At 36.9% G+C, this 16,481-nt stretch overlaps 1 protein-coding gene across 1 annotated transcript in view; it reads left to right on the top strand.

The window, feature by feature from the left end:
- Window positions 1-16,481, top strand: part of PTPRQ (protein tyrosine phosphatase receptor type Q) — a 332,616-nt gene that overhangs the window by 215,290 nt on the left and 100,845 nt on the right. The window contains exon 24 of the mRNA XM_007953173.1: window positions 10,217-10,338. Coding sequence (XP_007951364.1) covers window positions 10,217-10,338 — 122 coding nt within the window. The remainder of the gene's footprint in view (window positions 1-10,216; window positions 10,339-16,481) is intronic.

Here is a 16,481-nt window from a genome sequence, read left to right as displayed (position 1 = left end):
TTTTTCTATGGCTCAGAAAGAAATGTGAAGTAGGCTTAGAGCATTTTGATTTTAGGTTATTCACCTCAGTTGAGGTTTGCCTTATCATTTAACCCTGGGTAAGCAAAAATACATCTCAGTTTCTTTTGCATTTACTAAAGAAATGAGAGTAGTCCTGAGAACTCTGTTTTCACTATGAAAAAGTCCCAATTCCAAAAAGACCATGAGATTCCTATATGTGGTTGTTTAGGGCACTTTTTGTTTGGGTCCAATAGCTGAACTGAGAGTCCTAGGCTAGGTAATTAATAATACAATAATAACAACAGTAGCTAAACTTACTGAGTATTTACTATGTGTTGGTATTATTCTGAGTACTTTATAACCATTGATTCATCCATGAAACTGATGCTTCTCTAGGGTACAGCTTGTTCTCTTAGACCTTTACTAGGAATTGAGAAGACTGTCAGAGAGATATTCAAGGAAAAAAAACAAACAAACAAGAAGAGAGAATAGCTTTCTTCACAGGGATTAAAAAGCCCTGAGGATAGTATGCAAACCTCTAGTATGTAATTGACCATCTCCAATGCCAAACAAATTGAATGGGACTTTCCTTGACACACACATTCATAAAACTACCCTTTTAGTTTCTTTTCCCTTTCCTGATATCCTTGATATTTATTTTAACCTGATCATACCTGTGTGCAAATGAGACACCAATTAGTGACATTCACTCTGACCCTAACACTTCATTATGGTAATGGCCTTATCTAAATTATTCCAGGTTGATCCTATGTTTAGCTTCAAGTTAGCATAGACCAAACAATGTTTTATGGTTTGGGAACATGACCTGCTATTTTAGGAATTCTAGGAATGGTTGGGAGTGATGTTCTTGAAACTCTGTAGTTTCCCCAGAATTAAACTAAAAGGTAGAAGGAAACCAGTCCGTGGGGCATCCTTTAGCTCAAGACACTATGAGCTTCTATGTTGGTCACCAGCTTCCAAACTTCCTTCACCACGAACTTCCCTGCATCCACAGGAGCAGTAATTTATACCACAGTCTCCACCCTTGTTACCAAGAGTTGAAATCATTGATGACCTAATGTGAGAACAATGTCTTCTTACTTCATATTAGTACAATCTCTAACTACTTTTACAAATGATGTATTGATCTTGTAGAGCAGTGATTCTGAAACTTGAACCACATACATTAAAATCACCTAGAGTTGGCTGGATTGCACATCCAGAATGAGATTCAGTAAATTTTGGCTGTGGTTTCAGCATTTACTTTTCTGATAACTTCCCAGGTGGTGTTTTGCTGCTGGCCCGGAGGCCATACTTTGAGAACCACTGTTGTAGAGAGTTGTCTTATAAATATGATACTATTCTAGGAAAAGAAATCTGGTGGCACAGTGGTTGGCTTGGCTGCTAAATGAAAGGTTGGCAGTTTGAAAAAACTAGCCACTCCACAGGAGAAAGATGAGGCATTCTGTTTCCGTAAAGACTACAGCCTTGGAAAAACCTGTGGGGCAGTTCAGCTGTTTCCTATAGAGTCACTACTAGTCAGAATCAACTTGATGGCAGTGTGTTGAGTTTGGTATTCTATGAAAAGGATGATAATTTGATCCTAAATGCAGTAATCTAATATTAGAATGTTTTTACTGTTACCTGACATAACTAGTACTGAAAATGAGAGGTTTTTCATGTTTTGGATTTATTTTTCAGCTCAAAATAGTCTGAACTGAGTCACAAAATTAGTCATTCCAGCATTAAATAAGATAGTCATACAATGAAATCTAAGGCTTATGGACTAGCATGAATCATTCTCAGTACTCATCAAATGTTCTAATCTGAAAAATTCTCAGATTTGTAATACTTGCACGTTATGTTACCACCGTGCTGTTGGGAAATCTAACTATAAAATACAATAAAAGTCTTGTAAAATGGTAAGAAGTATTTCATACACTATCAATGGTAACTCACACTGGGCAGTAAAATCACTTAGCTCTAGAGAAACATACAACATAGGGGGGAAGGATAGGTGATTACCAGTGTTGGACAGTGGACAGGGTTAAGTCTGAGATGCTCTTAGCCAGTAAAATATAGTGAAACTAATTACTGAATTTCTTCAGGGCCCTTGACCTCTCTGATTTGTTTAAGACCTAGTGATTCCACCCAAACCACCCAACCAATTAGATTTCCTCTAGTCTTGGAAGTCATCTAAAACTTGAAGCAAATTCTTCCAGATGCACTGACTCAAAGCCAACTCACAGTTCTAGAGATCAATAATAGTTACATTAGTTGAGAATCAACAGAGTCCTTCATTTAGTGGTGTCATTCTCTAAGAATCTAGTAGTACAGTGTGTTTAATTATAATCCTAAAACTAAAATATCCTGAAAGGTAAATCCTTTAAATAAACTTTAAACAGAACTTAAATTCAGATAAGAAATGTACAGTTTAAATTATGCCTACAGAGCTCAAGATATTCAGTCTTATGAGTTGCTTTCCACTCATTTACTAATTTGTATTTATCCTTCTAGGAAAGTCACTATAGTCTGGTGCACTGAAAACCATAAAGTATTTTCTATAAAGTATTTTGTAATTACATTAGCCTTACAGGGATCTTCAGAAGACAAAGTTGCTAATAAGTCTTTGAGTGAATTTATGCTGAAAGTGTAGTGTTAGTCACATCAAAGTTTTGTACTACTTGATTAGAGTGCCATAGACTTGGGGCAAGATTTTATATGGACTACGCAAAATGATGGTCTATCCAGACTCACCTTTCAGCTAACACACTGAGCACCAAGGACACAGATGGATGGGAAAGATGACCCTGACCCACGTAAGACCCACATTCCTGTGCAAGGATAGAAGCATGATAATCAGGAAATGATGGTTGTTAGTTACAGAAAATGCATTATTGTGAAAACCAGGGGGAAAGTACTTATGAGAGGAAGTGATTGGATTATGGGGAATGAGAGAATAAGGATAGATCATTCCTACTGAGTAAATTGCTGTGATTTATAAGGGAAAGGGTACAGTGATATCTTGCCCATTATTGAGTAGGCTCATTTCACAAACAATCTTAAATCAGAATGTGACAGTTTATAGGGAGACAAACACAGTCTACCAAAGATACTTATAAGTTACTAGTCTTTAAAAATGGCATATTTCAACTCCCCATACCTTTACTGTCATCAGCTTCCTTTACTATAGTTGGCATTCATAATTGCAATTTTGAAATGCCCCCTTAACTAATTCTAATGATAGTTTACTTTTTACTGTGATAAAAGAGAAAAAATATAAATGGCTATATTTTACTATACATCGGTATTTTATAAACTCTAAGGTAAATTTGTATAAAAGAAACTTGAAAATTTTATACACCTAAAAGTATGCTGTAATATTTGGACAATAGTAAAATAATTAAATGCTGTTTTTTTTAATAGAAAACATTTTGTTGTTCACACTCATTTTTAATGTATCTATTAGTTAATAAAAGGAGCTCTGATGGCACAGTAGTTAAAAGCTGGGCTGCTAATCAAAAGGGTGGTGTTTCAAACCCACTCAGTGGCTCCATGGGGGGAAAAACCGAGTGATGCTCCTGTAGAGATCACAGGCTAGAAAACTCTATGACAGAATTCTACTCTGTCCTATGTGGGTGCTAGGAGGCAGAACTGACTCCATAGCAATGGGATGGATTCATTAATAAAATTATTATCTTCCATTGCTTTAAGCAAATAAAGTGTATATTCAATTATACACACACACACATATATATATATTCTATTATATATTATTCACATGTGTTTACTTTTATTGGTTCAGATTTGTTGTTGTTAGGTGCCATCGAGTCATCTCTGACTTGTAGTGACCCCATGTATAGCAGAATGAAACACTACCCAGTCCTGTGCCAGCTCCATGATCCTAGCTATACCTGAGCCCATCATAGTAGCCACTGTGTCAATCCATCTTCTTGAGGGCCTCCCCCACTTTTGTTGATCTTACACTGTACCAATCATGATATCCTTCTCCAGGGAATGAATGGTCTCTTCTTACAATATGACCAAAGTATGTGAGACGAAGTGTGGCCATTCTCGCTTCCAAGGAGCACTCCAGCTGAACTTCTTCCAGGACAGATTTGTTAGTTCTTTTAGCAGTCCATGGTACTTTCAGTATTCTTCGCCAGCACAACTCAGAGGCATCAATTCTTTGGTCTTCCTTATTCATTGTCCACTTTCACATGTATATGAGGCAATTGAAAATACCATGGCTTGTGTCAGGCGCACCTTAGTCTTTGATCCTCAAGGAGACATTTTTGATCTTCAGCACTTGAAAGAGGTCTTTTACAGCAGATTTGCCCTGTGCTATATGTCATCTAGGAGCTCTGGTAGCATAGTGCCTAAGACACTTAACTGCTAACCAGAAGGCTGGAGGTTCAAACCCACCAGCCACTCCTCAGAAGGAAGGTTGGGCAATCTACTTCCGTAATGATACTGCCTTGGAAACCCAAGGAGGGGTCACTATAGCCAGGTCCAACTCGACAGCACATAACAACAACAACAACAAATGTTGTCTGATATCTTGACTGCTGCTTCCAGTGGTGTTGATGTAGACCCAAGTAATATGAAGTCTTTGGCAACTTCAGTCTTTTCTCCATTTATCATAATGCTGCTTATTGTTCCAGTTTAGGAGCTCTTATTCCATGATATTCTAATTTTCCAAGAGTACAAGTTAATACAATGTATTGTAGGATAAATTTTTCACAAAGGATTCAACACAAGGAACATTTATTTATGTAATCAAATGGGCATTTTCATCAAAAAGTTTACTGAAAAGGCAAATATATTTAGAGTAATCATTAAGAGGAAAAAGAAAGGAAATAAGAAAAAGAAAACAACACTATGGGGAAAGATCAAGAAAAGACATTAAAGTACAACTCAGTGAGGGGTTAAGTACCTTGCCTTATATTTATTAGTATGAGTGGTTAGTATGTACTGTGGATGATCTTTGAATTCTACTTTTCTCTCAACTCTGCTTGGAGTAGCAGACACTTCCTGATGAGGGCTTTGATTGCTAGTATTAGAGGAATAACTGCAGGATTGACATTTTTACTATGAAAGATGAGATGTTGAAAGGAGACATCCTACTGCTTTCAGTGCTGGTCTATAGACATACTTGCACAACAAGCCAAAATTTTACTTGGGAAATGATTTTGATCTGTCTTCAAATAAAAGCTACCTTCAACTTCATTAGTCATAGAAAAATCTTCATAACCTGTCTATGATGTCTGAGCAAGAATAATGTGCCACTCTGCATCTGTGCCAGAATGAGTTAGGTTTAAAAGAATAGTCCCTAACAGCCGTCAAGTTGGTATATTTTATAAAAGCCCAGGAATCAAATAGATTCTGGAGGTGATCTGTCCTCTTTTGAACTAATTAATTTTGGCTCATCTTTCTGATAGAAGTTAGTTACCAAGTACCACAGTCTGTGGAGGAAATGTACAGCTCATAATAAGCCATGTAATTTTTCTTTATGTCCATGACCACGGTTCTTACAAAGACCTAAAAAGTGGTCTTAATAACCCTATACAATCTGTCCCCCATGTTTTCTCTGGCTCTTATTCCCATTTACTTGCTTGTCTCCAACCTTGCTGGGGTCCCTGTTATTCTAACAAATCAAGTATGATCCTACCTCAAGGCCTTTGCCCTGGTCATTCCCCTCTGTGTGACAGTCTTCCTCCAAACATTCCCCATACTTCCATTACCTCCTTCAAATATTTGCTTAAGTATCATCTTCTCAGTGAGACATTTCCTGACCACCCTAATTAAAATAATAACCCATAAGGAGTTCTATCCTCATTATCTTGCTTTATTTTTCCATGATATTTATCACTTTATAATATGGTATATGATTTAATTATATACTATATATTAAATTATTATTTTTTAAATTATTTGCTCATATATTATTTTGCCTTCCCCTACTAAAATGTAAACTCCATGAGGGCAGAGATTTTTATCTCTTGGATTCACATCTTTATCACAGCACCTCAGAAGTAACTAACACCTAGTAAGCAGGTGTTCAATAAAAGGAGTCCTGGTGGCATAGTGATTAAACAGTCAGATGCTAACTGAAAGTTTGCAGTTCAAACTCACCAGCAATTCCATGGAAGAAAGATGTGGCAACCTGTTTCTGTAGAGATTACAACCTTGGAAACCCCATAGGGGCAATTCTACTTTGTCCTATAGGGTCATTATGAGCTGGAATTGACTCAAAGGCAATGGCTTAGTGTCTTCTCAGTGCGTGGCACATAGCAAGTGTTCATTAAATATTTGTTGAATGATCAGAATAAATAAATTTCCTCTAAAAGCCAACAGAGCATTTGATGTAAAAAAAAAAAAAAAAAAAGAAAGGTAAAGGATGTTAAAATATATTTTATCCCTTGAAATTGTATGTCCTATCAGAAAATTATTCCTCTCTACAGTGGTTCTTACAAAACTGAAAGGCAGATTTGGCAAACAGATTAGCAATAAAGTGGCCATAATAAATTGTGCTAGGGATGCCGATATTAAGAGTATTGTGCAAAGGCCAGAGGAGGAGCAGGTATGAGGGATAAGTTTGGGCCCCTACAGACATTTTCCCATAGAAACTTCCTTACACGTATTTGCCTGATTTTTCTATAATAACATTTGAATAGTGTTATTAAATTATTTCAGTGTTATTATTAAAAATACATATTTTATGGGCTGAAGTGAGCACCTAAATTCCACATTTAATGTTATTTCTCTAGGAAATGTATTTTAAGTTCCAACAACTCATTCATACTTTGAAGATAGTCACTACTGTTCACATCTTAAATACCCATCTGGTATTGAAAGAAACCTTTGATGAGACTTTTGGCTCTCTTCAGATGTACTAGCATATTCATACTCTGCTAATTGGTAAGGAGTTATCATAAATGTTTAAAAAGCCTTTCTTCATGGCAATCCTATCTTCTAGTGTTTAGGGCCTACCTTTCCAATTACTAAGGAGCTCTGGTGGCACAGTGCCTAAGGCATTTGACTGCTAACCAGAAGGTTGGTAGTTCAAACCTACCAGCTGCTCCATGGAATGAAGATGGGGCAATCAACTTGATGGCAGTGGGTTTTCCAGTTGCTAGGCAGTCATCTCAGTCCTCTTAAACTCCTCAGACTCAATGAGTACAAATCCAAATTTGTCATTCTCTTTCATAATTATACCTCAACCAAAATATCAGTATCTGTTCCTGAATGTTCAGTGTTGTGAACTTTATCAGCATTCTCACATTTTCAAAGATTTTCTTTCCCTTTTACTTAGTGCTAAGAGGAAGTTACTATTCTCTCTCCCTCTCACTTTGCATCTACATTTAATCAGCCCTTGAGGTTTTGTTTTGTTTTTTAATTAGGTTTTCTAAATGTCTGAAGCTTTTATTCCCTCATTTCTGTACCTACTGCCACTATTCTAATGTGGGATGTTATATCTCATCTCTTTGGAAATGGCCTAACTGGATTCAATGTCTCAAATCACCTACCTTTTTCCACAGCTACCTAAATCACTGGAAAAATACTTCCGTTTTCAAAAACCTTCAACGGCGCCCTGTTGTTTAACAAATAAACTCAAATTCTTTAATAAAGTGTTTCCTAATTTAGTTCCTGGGAGCTCTGGTGGTGTAGTGCCTAAGGCATTTGACTGCTAACCAGAAGTCTGGCAGTTCAAACCCACCAGCCACTCCTCGGAAGGAAGGTGGGCAATCTACTTCCATAGTGATACTGCCTTGGAAACCCAAGGAGGGGTCACTATGAGTCGGATCTGACTTGATGGCAATGGGGTTAATTTAGTTCCTAAATTACTATTGGAGTCTCATTCCCCAACATATCCCTGTACAAACACTGGTCTGTTTGTGTTATCACTTTCCTTGACTATACCTTTAAATATTCTGAGTCGTCTTTTATGCTAGGGGCCCCTTTGGCAGTCTGGTGAAATTTATAAACCTCTTCCAAGAATACTATTTTTAAATGTGTAAAACAATAAACACAGAATTACCAAGAAAATCAGTTCTACAGTAATATAATTCTGTATGTGCCTGTTTATGTCTTTTGGCTTTGTTCATTCTCCCTTCAGTTTAGAAGTGTCTCTACTCCTCTGGTTATATAAATCCTTCTCATCTTTCAAAGCCTAGTTCAATTTCCCATCTCCTCTCTGCCTGCCCATCAGTATTCATCACTTTGACCTTTGCCTTTTCACAGTAGATTATTTGTATTTCTAGTTAGCTTTTTTCTTTATCTGGCCTTTCATTAATATATTTTACTGACTACTATGTGCTAAACACTGATCTAGCCAATTTCATGTATCTCATCTTCATAATTCTTTTTAAAAACACAATGAAATATGCATGCCATGGGAAAACTGAGGTCTACAAATTTTGTTGTTTAGCCAAGGTCATGCAACCAGTTACTCTTACTAGATTATAAATTGTTTGGGAGAGGGATTATTTTATCTTCCTCTTTATAACTCTTCAGCATCAAAAGGATAGTGCTTGTTCAGTAATGTTTGCTCACATAGACTGAAAAATCAGAAAATTTGGAAAATACTTAACTCCTGGTACGTAATGTCACTAAAATTGAACAGGGACTGTGGGAGGGCAGAGGTGTGTATAACACTGCTTCTAGGTTAATGTCTATGTCAGACTAAAAAAAAAAAAAAAAGGCAACCATTGCTGTGAAGTCGGACCCGATTCATAGCGACTGCTCCTTGGGTTTCTGAGGCGCTATCACTATGGAAGTAGATTACCTAACCTTCCTTCTGAGGAGTGGCTGGTGGGTTTGAACCACCAGCCTTCTGGTTAGCAGTCAAGTGCCTTAGGCACTACACTATCAGAGCTAGCTGTGACTAAATACTTTTCAACATCCTATTAAAAAAAAAAAAAAAAAAGTTGCCATCAAGTCAATTCCAACTCATGTGACCCTAAAGGACAAGGTGTTCCAAGGCTATAATCTTTGTGAAAGCAGACTGCCATGTTTTCCTCTTTCTCACAAGGAGTGGCTAGTAGGTTCGATGTGCCGACATTTTGCTTAGCAGCTGAGCACTAATCACTGCAACACCAGGGCTCTTTCAGCATCCTATAAAAAAACTCCAGATTCACTGCCATCAAGTCGATTTCAACTCACAACAACCCCCTTTGGGTTTTCGATGTAGTGAATTTTTATGGAAGTAGATTGCCCAGTTGTCCTTCCATAGAGTGTCTGGGGTTTAACCGCCATCCTCTGGTTAGCAGTCAAATGCCTTAGGCACTACACCACCAGAGGTCCTTTGAACATCCCATATGCTCTTTTAGTTCTTACTGGTTTCTCAAATTGAACACTTAAACAGGAGGGTTTTCAATAGTCCATTTCTTAAAATCTTCTCTCTTATTTTGCACTTTTGATGATAAAACAACAAAGTATGACAAAGAATTTATTTGGAATCAGAATTAATTCAAGTATGTTTGAACCTCACATTTATATTAGTAGATCAGAACAACTGAATCACCTATTTCTTCTTCTCTTACTAGGAAAGCAATAAAATCAACTAATTTATATTAGTAAGACAGTATATTTTAAACATTGTTTCCTGGTGTCAGTTTCAGTTTTTGAGTGTGCGTCTGTACCTCTCTTTCTGTAGTCAAATACAATTCTGCAAGAGTTTTCTTAAAATAAAATTATTATGTTCTCTATATTAAAATTATTTACTTATTTAAATAAAAATATTTATTTTAGCAATGGTAATACTTTCTTTTTGAAGAATTATTTCAAGTTAAAAATATGTATTTATAGTCATTAATTTCTCATATGGGATTTCTTTATGTAAACAATAACAACTCACTGCCGTTGAGTCAATTCCAGTTCATAGTGACTCCCATTGGGTTTCCAAGGCTGTAAATCTTTACGGAAGCAGCCTGCCTCATCCTTTCAGAGTGGCTGGTGGGTTTGAACCACCACCATTTTGGTTAACAGCCAAATGCCTTAACCACTATACCATCAGAGTTCTTCTTTATGTATAGTAACCTTTTAAAAACAAATTAGACTTTTGATTGACCAGTGCCTTTAACATGCTGTGAACTATAAATAAATGTGTAATTAATTCATTATGACTATGCAATTTCCATGGTCTTTTCTGTAATTATGCTGTAGTGAGTACTAATTCCAGTGTAGTAGGGTAATTGATTTTCTATTTTCATAGCCCCAGATGGTCCTCCTGAAAAAGTCCATGTGGTAGCAACATCACCCTTTAGCATCAACATCAGCTGGAGAGAACCTGCTGTCATTACTGGACCAACATTCTATCTGATAGACATCAAATCGGTAAGGCATGATCTGTAAAAGTCAGTATAGAGTCTGATTTAAAATACAAGTTTTGGAGCCAGGCTATTGGAATTTGAATCCTTGCCTGATTAGACTTCAGACAACTTGCTTACCCTCTTTCTTTTCAGTTTCCGTATCTGTAAAATAAAAAATACCCAGGGTATATGGGTTTTGTGAGGACTGAATGAGTTAGCAAATGAGCCCTGCTGGTGCAGTGATTAGAGTGCTTGGCTACTAACAAAGAGGTTAGCAGTTAGCCACTCACTAGAGAAGATGTGCAGTTTGCTTCCATAAAGATTAAGGCCTTGGAAACGCTATGGGACTGTTTTACTTTGTTCCACAGGGTCTCAACAATTTGTCGGCGCTGACTTGATGGCAATGGATTTGGCTTTTTTTTTTTTGGTTTAATGAGTTAGCATGCCTAAAAAAATTAGAACATTGTTACATAGTAAACACTCACTTAATATAAAGTATTATTATCATTTCTATTATATGTATTCTCAATTACAAAATAATTTTTGTAAATAAAATCACTTGCTATAGAGTCCATTCCACTCATAATGACCCTATGGGACAGAGTAAAACTGCCCCATTCGTTTCCAAGGCTGTAATCTTTTATGGAAGCAGACTACCACATCTTTCTTCCACAAATGGCTAGTGAGTTCAAACTGCAAACCTTTTGATTAGCAGCTGAGAACTTAGCCACTGCACCACCAGGATGCCACCACATATAAACAAGTGATTGATTTGATAGTAATGTATTGGTTAGAGTCCATGGGTGGTACCAACATTTAAGCCCTCGACCACTTGTGCAAAGGTTGGTGCTTCACATCCACACAAAAGCTCCTCAGAAGACAGGCCTGGTGATTTGCTTCAAAAAGGTCACAGATTTGGAAACTCAATGCAACAGTTGGACCCTACACACATGGGATCTCCATGTGTTTGAATTGACTCTATGGCAACCACCACCACTACCACCAACAACAATATATTAGTTTAAAATACAATGAAATGGGATTCTTAATCCAAATGAGAAGGGAGAAGACATTAGGGGAGCTATCTCCCAGAGAAAAAAGCACTAGACATAAATCTTTAAAAATAATTGAAGTAGAATAGGAAACAGATGGATAAGGGATTAGAGGTGTGAAGGAGTAAGAGTCATTAAAGGAAAATCAAGTAGTTCAGTAATCCCAGGTTATTGTATTCAAAGAGAGACTAGACAGGGACTGTATAGCCTGTATGGAGTATATTTAAGGGCATTCAGGTGCCAACTGAAGAATTAAAGGAGTGAAATAGTTTAGTTATCCATCTTACAGGGTCATTCTGCTTGCACCATAGAGGACTGGGGGCAGTGCATGTGGGGTGCAAATCAGGCAAAGAGAAAATGTAAGAGTAAAATAGTCAAGAAAAGATAGGGCAAGACTGAAGGTAGTTAGACAATGGACTGAAAAATAATTTCAATCTAAAGGATTTGGTGAACAATCAATGCATGAGAGCAAGAATGTAGAATGACTAAGTTTTCTAATTTTGAAAATAGGGTAGAAAGTAATTTCATTTATATATCTAGTGGCTATGTGAGGAGGAACAGATCTGTAAGGAAAATGAATTCAGTACTAGACAAGCTGAGTTTTTGATGTCTAGGAATCCTTCAAAAAATGTTAATCTGGAGTTTATCTTAATCTGGAGTTTTGGATAACAATTTCAGTTATTTAGAACTGGAAAGTGTTGATTTTTATTGATAATTAAAATTATAAAAATAGATTAGATTACCTATGGTTTATGTAAAGTAAGAAGAGGACCTTAGGATTGTATCCTAGGGAACATAAACATTTACATATTAGGACACTAAAACTGAATTAAGTAGCTCTGATTGTGTACTGGGTAAAATGTTTGGCTGCTAACCAGAAGGTTGGCAGTTTAATCCCACCAGATTCACCACAGGAGGATGATGAGAAAATCTCCTTCAATAAAGATTCACAGCCTTGGAAACCCAGTGGGGGCTGCTATGAATTGGAATCAACTCAGTGGCAGTGGGTTTGGTTTGGTTTTTTGGTGACGTAGTGGGTAAGGCATTTAGTTGCTAACCAGAAAGTCAGCAGTTCAAACCCAATGGCTGTTCCGTGGGAGGATGATGAAGCAATCTTCTTCCATAAAGATTCACAGCCTTGGAAACCCAGTGGAGGTCGCCATGAGTCGGAATTGATTTGATGGCAGTGGACTTGGGCAAAGACTGAATTGGGGTACCCAGATAGACAGAAGGAAACCCAAGCATGAGAAGCAAGGCTTCCAAAGACAGCCTGTTCAACAATGTAGATAATTAGATACTGTAGAGTTGGACTCGATTTCTTGGTGCCCTGCTTGGTGTTCACTGGGCTTCCTGATTGCTCTCTTCAGGTGACATCCAGTACTTTGAACTAGGAATCTTACATTCAACTCTCCTGTCCTTTAGTCCCTGCCTTTGTCTCTGGTCTCTGTGCATTTTATAATTTTAGTAGGATTTTTTTTTTTTTTCTAAGGGGAAATACTTCTATCTCAAAAGATCAGTCACAATTATGAGAAAATTTAAGAGACTGTTGGTACATCTGTTCTCTCCTTCAGCCTTCAGTTCATGTTCCTTGTTTAGAGCATATCTGTGAAGATTTTAGTACATTGTTGTTGTTGTTACGTGCCGTCGAGTCAGCCCTGACTCATAGCGACCCCTCCTTGGGTTTCCGAGGCAGTATCACTACGGAAGTAGGATTGCCTAACCTTCCTTCTGAGTAGTACATAATTAGCCAAAAATAAGCAATGTGAATGACATCCTGGGAATATGCACTGAAAGCAAATTACAAAATAATAAAGCTGTGCTCTATCAAATGAAAGACAGTTTATTAACTGAAAATAGTCTTAAGTATTTGATTATGCTTAATGGAAGAAAAATAAAACATTTGAAAAAATGATTTTAGAGTCTCATTCTTTTAGCGTTCTTAATGAGATTAAAAATGAGCAAGCCAAAGACCAAACAATGGAAGGGAAGAGAGAAATAGTATTTTGATGGTTTATTTTATACTGGTTACACCTTAGCTTCTTCAATATGCACTGTCTTATCTTTTTCTTATTAAATGTAGCAACTTGTGATGCAAACATTATTCTTTTTATTTCACAGAAGGGGAAACTGAGGCATGGAGAAGATAACTTCTCATATAGCTAAGATCTGGCTAAAACCAGCCCAAAATGGTGTGACAGGAGAAAGGAAAACAAACTAAATTCAGCAGTTTAAAATATAAGCTCACCAAAACTCTTGTGGATCAAAGATAGCAAGAATTCAAACAAATTCTAGCACTTGACAGTTTCCCTGGGATTTTTTGCATTAGGTGTTGTTATTAGTTGCCTTAGCGTTGATTCCAACTCATACCAATGCTGTGTGTTAAGAGTAGAATTGCTCCACTTGATTTTCAAGCCTATGACCTTTCAGAATCAGTTTGCCAGATCTATGTCCTGGGTTGTCTTTGGGTAGGTTTGAACTGCTAACCATTTGTGCCACCTGGTAGTCATTTAATTAGAGTCATTTAATTCATTCTTTCATTTATTCAACACATATTTTTAAAGATTTCCAATATATCAGTACTGTGCTAGATGCTTGATATGTAGAAGTGAATAAGTATGATATGGTCACTGGCATTATAGAGCTTATCTGCATCTCATTTTGTTTATATGTGTACATTGAGGAATCATTGCTCCCAGACCAAGGAAGAACATGTCATTTAATTTAGGAATTATGGTGCAGACTGGGTTCTGCCAAATACCAGCCACAAAAACATAAATCTTCTCCTTTAAAATACTCAAATTACACAAAAATTGTCAATCTTCAATTAATATATATGGGCATAGATATAATCCTAGACAATTCTACAGGAAAGTAGCATAATGTACTTTGTGGTCATTTGCTCATGGCTTTCTATATTCTTTCATTCAATAAATATTTATTGAGCAGGTTCTGTTTAACCAGAGCAAACCAAAAGCCAAACCCACTGGACCGACGTCGATTCCAACTCAAAGTGACCCCCATTGTGTTTCCAAGGCTGTACATCTTTATGGAAGTAAATTGCCTCATCTTCCTCCCACTGAGCAGCTAGTAGGTTTAAGCTACTGACCTTTTGATTAGCAGCCAAATTCCTTACACACTATGCCACCAGAGCTCCATTTAATATGAGATGGATGAAAAGATTAAAGTTGTGCTTTTAAGACACCTTCTAATGGGAGATACAGGGATATAGATAACTAATTATAGAATATGAAGTGTGAGTTTTTTGGGGAATATAAACTAAAAGAATTCCTATAGTAGAGGACATAGGATATAGGGAAGACTTCACAGAGTCTTTGTTCTGGGACATGAAGGATGCCTAGGGTTGTACCAGGTGTGAAGGATGGGAGTGAGGCAGGAAGATGAGAGGAAATAGGATCAAAACCTAATTACTTACAGATAAAACTACCACACTTCAAAAATGATAGGAGACATTTCATAAAATAAATCCTCAAATAGTATATGACCACAGTTGTAATTGATTGAAGGCAAATGAAGGCTCAAATATGGCTGAGGTTTCAGTCCTGGGTAACAAGAATGGAGGCAACCATTTTTGTCACCCAATGGAGTCATGCAATTGGAGTCATTTAATTCTTTCCTTCATTCATTCAACACATATTTGGTGAAGAAAAATAATGAATCCTGTGCATGCTGAATCTAAGGACCTAGAATCCTGTTTGGACTTTATTAAATAACTTTTCAAGACACTGATCATGTGCATGCTGTATTATATTTTTACTACTTGTTACTAGTATCCTTTTTTTTCCCTTAATTGAAACCATTGGGACATTTTAATTTCACTTTTTAAAATCAGGTCCAATGACTTTGTGGTAGTATAGAGACTTCTGAAATCTTGCAAGAGTTGGGTTCAAATCATATCTCAGCTATTAAAGAACTATGAAATCTTGAGGAAGTCTTTTCAACTCCATAAAATTAAAGTTCAAATAACTGTAGCAGTTAGGCAATTAACATAAACCTGCAGTCAAAGTGAAGCCCACTGTGTGAAGCTGTAATGAATTGTAGATCCAATTCCCATTACAGGGATCAGCTGTCACTCATCTCTAAGTAATTGTTATCCAGCCTGAATGTAAGCCTGGTGGTAAGGAGAATTCAGAAAGGCAGGTTTCTGTGATATCCCCCTGACACTTAAATGTTGACAACTAATTAAACACACATACGCACACACATTTCTCCAGTGGGTGAATGTGCCTGATCCTGATTCCTGTAGTGATATGTTTTTCTACCATTTAGAGAAGTGGGGGGGCATCTACCTTTACTACTATGTATTAAGATGTGAATTATCTATTTGATTTTACAATTCTGGGTTATTTAATCTATCAGCCTTTTGCTGTGTTTCCCATAGGAGCACCTTAAGTTAAAGAAAGCTCTTAGAGGAGCATGTGGAGAGCACACTAAACAGAACATAAACATCTTTCAAGGCTGTGATGGAGAGTCCAGTTGAAAGCGAACTTAATCACTAAATCACAGTATATACAGCTGGGTTTTAAGTGTTTCAATTCAGGTGCCTCAGAGCAGCATGCATAACAGCACACTGAATTTTCTGATACTAATCTTAGGAAAAGCACTTCTATTTAGTGCTGGAAACTTTAGCTGTGGTTAATCCCTAAAGTAAATAGGCAGGACCTCTGTCAAAGACAGAGAGTCCTGATGGCATGATAACGTGTGTGGCTGCTAACTGAAAAAAAGTTGCAAGGTTTGAACACACCCAAGAGCACCACAGGAGAAAGACCAGGCAGTTCTGGTCACTTCAGTCACTTGATGTTGCTAGGAGTCTGAATCAACTGACAGCACCCAACAACTATCAAAGACAGATTATATTTGAACAAATGATACAGCCATATTTAATACACCTAGAGATACTCATTTGTACATGTTTAAGAATCATGATACTATATCCAACTTAGTTCTTATCAAGTGCAAAGCTTACTTCTAGATCAGTTTTTCAAACTGCAGTCATGACTAGAAATAAAATGACAGAAATGAAATAAAGCAGAAAATATTAAAGTGCATTTCATAAAGAAATTTATTTCTGAATCGTGTTACAGTTATAAAGAAATAT

This window comes from Orycteropus afer, unplaced genomic scaffold (assembly GCF_000298275.1).
Source record: "Orycteropus afer afer isolate SDZICR_OR568_19922 unplaced genomic scaffold, OryAfe1.0 scaffold00375, whole genome shotgun sequence".
NCBI classification, from domain to species: domain Eukaryota; kingdom Metazoa; phylum Chordata; class Mammalia; order Tubulidentata; family Orycteropodidae; genus Orycteropus; species Orycteropus afer.
This window is presented reverse-complemented; position numbering and strand designations above follow the sequence as displayed.